The following is a 9,563-nucleotide window of genomic DNA, read 5'->3' as shown; positions in this document are numbered from 1 at the left end:
CCAAACTTATAAAAGAATTAAAATAAGAAAAATTGGAATAAAATTGTTGCCTAACCTAACCCGGTACACATTCTACGTTCCGGTGTCCGCCATCTTGGTGCACATACTACGGGAGCGCTCAGGAAACTATGAATTTATTACTCCGTGGGGTTCTGGACAAAGCAAAACTTTTTCGCAATCTCATATTTTTCCGTCTTGAAATACTGTTTCACTTCGAATTTTTTGTGTGTAAACCCTTCAATCAACTTGATCATGCGTGTAGCCGTTCTTCCCGCGCTCCACAAGCGCAGCTAGCAAAGGTAATCATCCTTTGATTTATTTCTTTTAGGAGTTGGTTGTTGTTCACGTTTCGTATAATTTGTTGCAAAGCACGAACAATTGTAACAGTACCGAAAAAAACTTATGGGCTGTGCCGGGGATGGGGATCGACCCAAGATGTAACAATCGTCCTTACTGGCGTTAACTGGAGTATCGGAAGCGAGTTTCCACGTAGATATCTTGTTTATTTTCCTTTCTTTATTTAACGTGATTTCTAAAAGTAAAATATGATAAGGATAGAATGATACTGGTACTGGTAAGTGTGTGCATGACATTTATTCTTCACAAGTGTTCACTATTAGGTTAGGTTAGGTCTTATGTAGCCTTTATATTTTATCCGCATTTCTGTTATAAACTTGAAAATGCAAGGAGCGCAAAAATCGCTCACAAATTCTTCACTGCCTTATAGCAATTAGACGTATTGTACTATCCTCGACCTGCAAATTGGTGCGTAGCTGTTGTCGTTGTGTGTTTGTGAGTAATTTTTTTTTTATTAAAATAAAATAGCATTTTCATCGTAGTTTTTTTTATATCAATTGTTGTTGTTGTCGAACTCAAAAATTTTATTTGATGAAATAAACGACATAAGGAAAAAAGGATAAAGATATAAAAAATAAGTTAGCAGAACTGCAGATTGGCAAATAAAATACAAATTAGAATTTAATGTAGATCATACTTCATAAGATATTACGGGTGCCATAGCTGCCGATGAGCCATTGAAAGTTTTCTGAATCAAATATTTTTTCTTCTGGGGAATGTACTTAAATGTAACAACATAGAATAATAGAGAACGTTCAAAAAAGTTTATCAGTGTAAAACAAAAAGCAATCATTGTCAGCCCACATATGAAGCATTACAAGCTGGTAAAAGTACAAATGCAAGATATGAAATTCGTTTATTTTGAATATATGTAGTAAATGTATGCAGTAAATATCTAGTATAGAACTAGGTGGGTGATGGTTCAATTCGATTCAAGATTACCATGTAGTGAAAATTTACATCATTGTTTCGAATCCTACTCATGAATAAAAAAATTGGCGCTCCAGAAGTATGTGTAACCAATATGGAGGTAACTAATTTTGTTCGCCTACTTTACATCAAGTTGCGAAGAGGGACTGAAGTCTATGTGCAGGGGGATATTCACTTGGCTAACACGAGTCCCTGAACTTGTAATAGAACTAAAAATTGAGAGAAGCGGAATAAAATTAGGGCCTAGCCTGGTACACGAGTACAAAAAAGAATGCTCATTCACAAATAACAAATTTTCCCAAGTTATTGTGTGGGTTGCAAACTATGTCGAATCAGGGTTTAAAATTTACGAATCCTCGCTTTAAAAACATAACGCCCACTCCTGGCTCCAATATTAACAGAAAAGCCTGAATCCGATTCCACATTCCTAATCGATTATTGGTAGCGGAGGAAAATCGATTAGTTTGGGATGATGTTACAATAGGTCTAATCCGACTCGCGTTCACCAGTGGAATTTTCATCATGATTTGTGGTCCGACTGTGCATACTAAATTTACTGAGTATGAAAATTGCGTCGGTGACAAATCGCGCTGAGCTGAAGTTTAAGATTTCCCACCCTCCGCGTTAAAAAACTTTCAATATTAACAGAAAAGCCTTAATTCCAAACTCCTGTTCGATTACATTAGCAGGTAAAATGCGATAGTATTTTTTCCGTGTGTTCATGATTCTTTGTTTTCCTGTTTTTGTAATTTGTTATTGCTGTTTTAAGTAATGATTTTCAATTGCTATGTTGCGTAATGATTAACCCCGAATGCGAGGATGCGAAGGCATCGTCTTCCACGTTCTGGCGGTAACCAGACAGTCGAGTTTTGTGTTTCGTGTGAGCAGTTTATGTTGAACTTATTTCACTTGAAGTTGATTTAATGCTGTTTTTAAAATAAGAATAAAGCCGAAGTCGAGCCTCGGATCTTTTGTTTTTATTGTGGCAGATGTTTTAGAAAGAATAGAAAGAAAAAACTGCGACAAAAATAGACCGTAGGTGTGCAACTTTTAATACAGGAGGGCCAGATACAAATAACTGCGTAAAACCGCGGGCTGCACTTTTATTCAACATAGACATTCTAGTAGTTGCAGGCACAAAAATGTTGGATTTATATCGTATGACATGCGTTGTTCGCGTCGTACAAGCTGGCCGTTAGGCCATTGTATTATCATAGGCATTAGACTCGTGTATAGTCTTTGCAAAGCAAAAAGTTTGGAATTAATCGCACGCATCAGATTAGACTAAATTAAGTACTTTCACGGACCGCACGCCATTCCAACTTGGCACTTGTCCGCGGGCCAAACAATTTTCCTTGTGAACCGCATTTGGCCCGCGGGCCGTAAGTTGCCCACTCCTCAAATAGACGAGTGCATAAAAGTTGTTACGATAAGTCTAATTTCAACAACTCTGCGACTTTCTTTTTGGTCGCTTCATCAGTGTATTGTGACGCAAATTTATCAATGTCTTTTTCTCGTTTTTCTCTTTGCTGCAGTTTTTCTTTTTTTTCTTTCTCTTCTCTCCTTTTCTCCGCTCTCGATTTCTTGATTTCGTTCAGCGCACTCACCGATGAAGATTTTCGCTGTCGAGGATCGATGTTGGATAGATAACTGTAAAAAAGAAATACATGTATTATCTCATTACTTATTGTTAATAATGGAAAACGATATATGAAAGTCATACTTAATAAGAATGTGTATTAATAAGACATTTCTTCTGGAAAATATAACTTTGAGGTAACCCATATTGTATAAATTTCATTTCAAACTGTCAATTCTGTTAAGTCGAAGACGACGAAAATTACATGCAACTGGTATTTCTAAATTATTTTTTCTGATTATCATGTATACTCTTGTTAAAGTTAGAAGCGCTAAGATTTCAGACCTTCCTTTGGTACTAATTTTACCCTGATTATGGTTAAATATGACGATAAATTACCTCAGTGGTCTCGACATTGGTGGAAGTTCGTCCCGGGCTTCCTCCTCTAATATGTCTCGTTTCAACCTTTCTTTTTTCCCCCTTTTCTTGACGATTTCGTGCAGCGCGCTAACAGATGACGACTTCCTCTCGCGTGGGTCAATGTTGGCCATGCTCCTAAAATATTTATAAACATATCAGGCTATTCAATTTCATGTAGATGTAACTAATACTCTGTATTTGTAAAAGGGAAATGGCCTGATATACGAGAGTATATTTTATGATGAGTGAAACTTGTACGAAAGTTCAAAACTAATTTCATCAGCAGAATTAGCAAAAATAATGTTGTCGTAATATCATAGAACCGAAATAGCTGCGTGCATACTTGCTGTGGATCCGTTTTACAAAATAAATACAGATGTTTTATCAAATATTAATCACATCAACTGCAACAATTTACGATGGTTGTGGGAATTGAATCCTGGGGATTTTTAAACTGTGGCGGTAACTCCAAGACGTCGTTTTATTTGCGTGTGAAATTATAAAATTTGATGTGAGTGGATAACTTTAACAGTGGTTCAAATTTTTAATTTGTTTGAAAGTTTTTTTCTTCACCTCAATGATCTTCCTGGTGGTGGGTAGTCATCAACAAGACTAGGTAACGATCCACGGAGTGTTTTAGGTAATTTCAACAACTTGCTTTTTAATGTATTAGACTGCTGCTGTGATTGCTCCTTGTTGCCATCTTGCGAATATGAAACAGTCGGTGAGTTAGATTTTGACAAAAATGGATTCGTTTCGACCTGGGCGTCTATTTCGTTTTCTTGTTTTACCCTGGAACTTTCAGTGTTTGCCGGTCTATAGTAATCATCGTCTTCTAGAAGCTCCTCTGCCTCTGGAATTGCTAAAAAGTGTATTTGTTGATTGATCAACTCTTGCTTTGATTTTGATTTCAAAAATGTATTTCGCAAACTTTTTACTTCTCAGTTGGCAAAGAGCGATTACTTACATCAGCTTGAAATTAAATTTATAAAGGACCACACGACTTGACTTATTTTAAATGCTTGCGAATGAAATAGCTTTTTCAGTTTTGAATGAATGCGTTCAAGTATAAAGATGAACCCATGGGCTAGTGATTTTATTCGTTCAACCCAAGGCCTTGTCTACAGACAAGGGTGTCCATAATGAAAACCCATATTTATTTTCACAAGTTCGATCCGGATGTCAATGTCCTAGTTTTCTAAAATTTGTATTTACTTAAAGACATTTATGTATTATTTTATTATCGTTCTATCTATCGGAAAAACAAACCGCAATGTGTGTTATTCGAATTTATCCAAATGTCATTTTCATATGGTTAATCTTGAGTAGATTAATTTAGATTAAAAATAGCGTCTTCAAATATTATAGGCTAAAATTTGAATGTTGAATTAACGTGACTCGGTGGCCAAGCGAAAACTAATAACAAGAACGTTACTCGATTTATGATTTATAAACACAGTAATATTAAATTACCTTTTCCATTTTTCTGTTGTTTGCGTTTCCGCCTTTTTATTTTCCCTTGACAAGCGCAAATGTACCAGCAAACTTTCCATTTACTTCCTATTCCACAGCATGTTACGCGGGCTTGCTGTTTTAATCTTGCTTCTTGGGCACACTGAAGGAAATTATTTTGTACATTTAATAGGACAGAAAGCGCTCACACCTACAAGGCCAAGCATGAGTTCGGCAGAGCTGTTTAAAACCCCAGTTTACACACTGGTTTGTTTGTTCATAATTCTAGAATTGCGCTGCTGATTGTGTCAAACGTAAGGACATTGATACTCGAAGTAATCTTAGCTGTTATCCCATGTGAAAGGTTTTTGGTTTTTATATGACGCTTATTTACACCTTTTGCTACGAAAAGGCTCTCTACAATCAGCCATACGCGAGGGGATACTATTTCAGGAAGGACAGGGAATTTTCCGGTTATACATTGCGTACCCAATTTGTTATCCTCTTGGTGATACCCGTGATGTGTAATTTGAAAGGCCTGGACTCGCTTCCATCGCCTTGGTTGCCCTCATATCGGTGCCCTGAGCCGTTTTTATTTTATCGATATCTAGTTTATTATGTCACCTCGACGTACTTTATCGTAACATTTTGTAGTTATGGTGGTCACATATTGTGACTGTCGGTCGCACTGGGAGCATGTTCGTGCCAATCAACATAGTGCTAGGAACAGTCCGAATGAATAAAAAAAATCCCGCTAAGTCTTACCGTAGCAAAACCATGAGCAAATTCTTCAAGCTGTGCCGTGTTCGCAGTAAGTCTGTCTAACGCTGAATTTCGTTGTTCCACCATATTTATGATGCTCGTCCTGGAAAATATTTAATTTTAATAGCTAGGATCTTATGGAGTGGTTCCCAATCAATTTCTTTAACGTCTCTTTTCGTTTATTTTAGGACTATGTTATCCTCCCACCATGTGCATAAAACTACTTTATTTGTTCAATCTTTAAAATATCATTAGCTAGTGGTATGTGCAAGTCGTACTCATGCTTTTGTGCAGATCAATAATAAGTATTATAGTAATAATAAAGAATATTGTTAATACGGAGCCAATTACAAAACACCCCCTCAAAAACGTGAATTTCCTCACTATGGAGGAATTCCTTCTCGCCTGGGAAACAAGTTATTAATGTAATCAATTATTGAGCGATGTAACGGGGCACTTTCATTGTCAGCGTTTTATGCTTTTTGTATAAATCTTTACGATAATGACAAGTCAAATATGTACTTTGCCCCGACAAAGCGCTCGATTTATTGTCGTCATCGATCTCCTTTCACAGTCATTCCGCATGGGCGTTTTTGGTTCTTGTTAAATAACGGGCGTTTTTGGTTCTTATTAAATAACGGGTGTTTTTGGTTCTTAATAAATAACGGGCGTTTTTGGTTCTTATTAAATGACGGGTGTTTTTGGTTCTTAATAAATAACGGGCGTTTTTGGTTCTTATTAAATAACGCTTGAGACGAAAATGCCCATACCTCACTCTATATCGGAATACAGTTCGACTCGAAAGACCAATTGCAATGGTGTTCTATAGTTTATGAAGGAAAGCCTTGTGTCAATCTGTATTTATTAACGCGCAATTCCACACTATAATGATAGCGATGGTCGGTAAACTTCATGTACTACTAGGCCAAATATGCACATTCCGCCAATAAACAATCGTCACATTAAATTTCAAATTATGACGCACGGCAATTACGGCAACTCCTAAAATGTATAGTCCCGTCACGAACTAAGGCTATACTCACAATAGGCGTAGCCATGGCCGGACATTTTAACAATTTTAAGCAATTTTGCAGGATATGTTCGTACCCAACATTTTTGCTTGCAAGCGATCTTTTTTCCAAATTGACCAACCGAAATGGATAAAATTGTAAGTTTGTATAACTTTGACAGCGGAGTAAGTCTGTAGAGAGTTTTTCATATCATTGGATATTAATCGCTGCGTGTACCTGGACTTGATTGCAGCAGTGGTAATTAAAAAACGCTCTTGATTCACACATGCATTTTCATATGTTTCATAAGAGCTAAAACCGGCGTTTCTCTAGCTTTAGTTACCTTGCTATCTCTTTCACTTCCTCCGCTTCTCTTCTAAGAGTCTCAATGTCATGAACTTTTGGCCTTCTCATCACAACTTGTTCTGTGGCACCTTGTTCTAATAAATAAAAGTTGGGTTAAGAGTTGTTAAGAATTTTCCGCGATAAATTTCACAGGAAAAAATGAAGGTAAACACAAACATGTACACAGCCATTTAATATTTGTCACTTATCAATATGTGAGGTCGGTCAGAACCCGAAACGACCAAAATGTTTTCTTATATCATCTGATCCAACCAAAGGTTGTATATGTGTGAGCTTAAATATTCATTCAGACGATATTATATTGAGTAACCCTCTTTTGAACACACGTAAAAAAAATTCCGAATCGTTGTCGCGCAAAGCGCGTTTAAGCTACGCAATATTTTCAAAAATTATATTTTCTACCGCCTTGAGAATTCGTGAAAAATATTGGTGAAAGTGTTTAAACTTATTTTGGGAAACGGACTATAATAGACTTGGACTACGGACAAGGACTACTGGACTACGGACTATAATATTTCTCTTTGTGGCCTGGTAGTTGCCTATATTTAGCGGAAGGCTATGATGTACGTGGATCTCCTATTACCAACCACGGAGCCATCTATGTCAGAGCTACTCAACTATTTTCACCAAAGGTCCGTTTAAAAAACTTCAAAATTACTGGGGTCCGGACATTACAGAAAATTTATTTTATTGAATAAACGAAATTTCAAATGCAATATTAAATTAAATACAAGAGCAATGAATGGCTCACAAATATGGACACAAATGTTGCACATCGGTAGCTGTGTATTTAAATCGTATCAAAGTCATCTAAAACTTTAAAACGATTCCTCTATTGCGAAAATATATATACAAGCAGACGCGGTCCAAATTGAATGGTCCAGATTTAGACCGCGGTCCGCCAGTTAAGTAGCCCAGATCTCTGGGCTGATTTCATTGAGTGCTAAGACAAATTTTAACACGTTAACAAACGTTCAACGTAAACATCATCTGACCTTCTATCACATCGTTTGATTTCCCGCCCTTTTTCTTTTTTTTCTTTAAAAGTTTTTTCAATCTTTTTTTCTTCTTTTTATCTTTCCCTTTCTTACTTATTGAGGCTGTTCGATACATTTTTACGTCACTATCTTCGGTGTGTGGACGAGGAATAAGAGGTGATGGTGACCTAGAATTGAATACACTTTAATAAGATATCATTAAATTTAGTATAATTTTGGCGCTCCAGAAACATGTGCACCAAGTAGGTGGACAAAGGAACGTAGTATGTGTATCAGGTTGGGGTTAGGCCATAACTTCAGGTAAAAATACTACGGGAGTCACTTGGCTACTCCCCGAACTAAAACAAGAAAAATTGGAATAAAATTATGGCCTAATCCTAATCTGGTACACATACTGCGTTCCAGTGTCCGCCATCTTGGTGCCCATACTCCTGGAGTACCTAATTTTGTAGTGTTTCTGAGAAGGCCTTGATTGTTAAGGATCCATATTCAAAAGAAATTACCCGTGGCGCAGTTCGAGTAGAAATGAGATTGATAAACAAAAAAGAGCGTTCAGTTTGTTGTCAATAAGCGCGCTCGGGGCGCCATGAAAAAGCGTAAAAATATTTTAAAAAAATGTCGATATCCCAGTTGTGTTACCTGTTTTCTATCACGGGACTCCATTTGTTGGGATTGAGCGATGATTGAACTTCCAGAGACACTGGACGCTGTTTTGGAGGTGGAAGAGGCGTCGTATCTCGCGTTCCCGTTGTGCCAATTTCTTTCATATTTTGATTACTATTTGACTTGGTAGGTCGATACTGATAATGGGGTTTGTGTGTTAAATCCGGCAATGATGCATTTTGACTTGTTCCACGTTCTCGACTTGTTTTTAATTCCAGTATTCGTTTATTTGGTAGGATGGGGGACGGCTGTTCGTGTCTAGTAGGGCTACGGCCATCTAAAGTTCTAGACACTTGAGCGTCTCTGGAAAACAGTGGTTCCTTTTTTGAGTCACGCATTGGAGGATCGTATGAACCAATAGTGCCAATCTGTCGCGGTGTTATGACATTGTTAGTGTCTTTAGTACTTATTCCACAAGTAGGATTACTTTCTGGAACGTTGTCTGTCTCTGTACCCAAGTCTATTTTTGGAATTTCAGTGTTCTTTGATTCTGCCTTTTTTCCTTTTGCGTTCTTTTTGACTTCCTTTTTCTCTCGTTTCTGCTCTTTTTTAAGTTCTTTCTTTTCTGCCTTTTCTCTCTTTTTTGTGCTTTTTGTTGGTTTCATTAAAAAAGGATTTGTCTCTTTATCCTTTTTCTTGTTTCTATTTTTACTTAATTTTTCTCCCGATCCGAAAGGATTTATTTTATCAGGATAATCTGATTCTTGAGTTTCCAACTTTTTCTTCTTTTTATCTTTCGTTTTCGTCATTTTCATCAATATTTAACTTCAAATTATAGTATATATCCTGAAATAAATTGAATACAAGATAAAGCATTAACTTGCGCATCGCTTTCTCATAGCTAGGACTTAATTTTTAATATAGTATGTGCGGTGGCTCAGTGGTGAAAGCAATAGAATTAGCTATGATGGCAGCTTAAATATTCCTGGACCTAATCCCATGTCCACCACCTCACCCAGTGTGTGGTAAAGTGGCAATGCCGAACCGGGCAGATTTACAAAGACCTTTACCTAGCAGTAACTCTTT

General features: G+C 36.9%; 1 protein-coding gene across 1 annotated transcript; it reads right to left on the bottom strand.

Moving 5' to 3' along the window:
• Positions 1–858: 858 nt before the first annotated feature.
• Positions 859–9,322, bottom strand: LOC120348094 (uncharacterized). The gene is made up of 8 exons (XM_039418210.2): positions 8,514–9,322; positions 7,872–8,041; positions 6,854–6,950; positions 5,504–5,603; positions 4,760–4,901; positions 3,860–4,148; positions 3,266–3,421; positions 859–2,937 (listed from the first exon to the last, which is right to left on the bottom strand). The coding sequence occupies exons 1-8, from the start codon at positions 9,290–9,292 to the stop codon at positions 2,712–2,714; spliced, it is 1,959 nt and encodes a 652-aa protein (XP_039274144.2). The 5' UTR covers positions 9,293–9,322; the 3' UTR covers positions 859–2,711.
• Between the last annotated feature and the right edge of the window lie 241 nt (positions 9,323–9,563).

The sequence above is a fragment of the Styela clava genome, chromosome 11 (assembly GCF_964204865.1).
Source record: "Styela clava chromosome 11, kaStyClav1.hap1.2, whole genome shotgun sequence".
Lineage (NCBI taxonomy): Eukaryota > Metazoa > Chordata > Ascidiacea > Stolidobranchia > Styelidae > Styela > Styela clava.
This window is presented reverse-complemented; position numbering and strand designations above follow the sequence as displayed.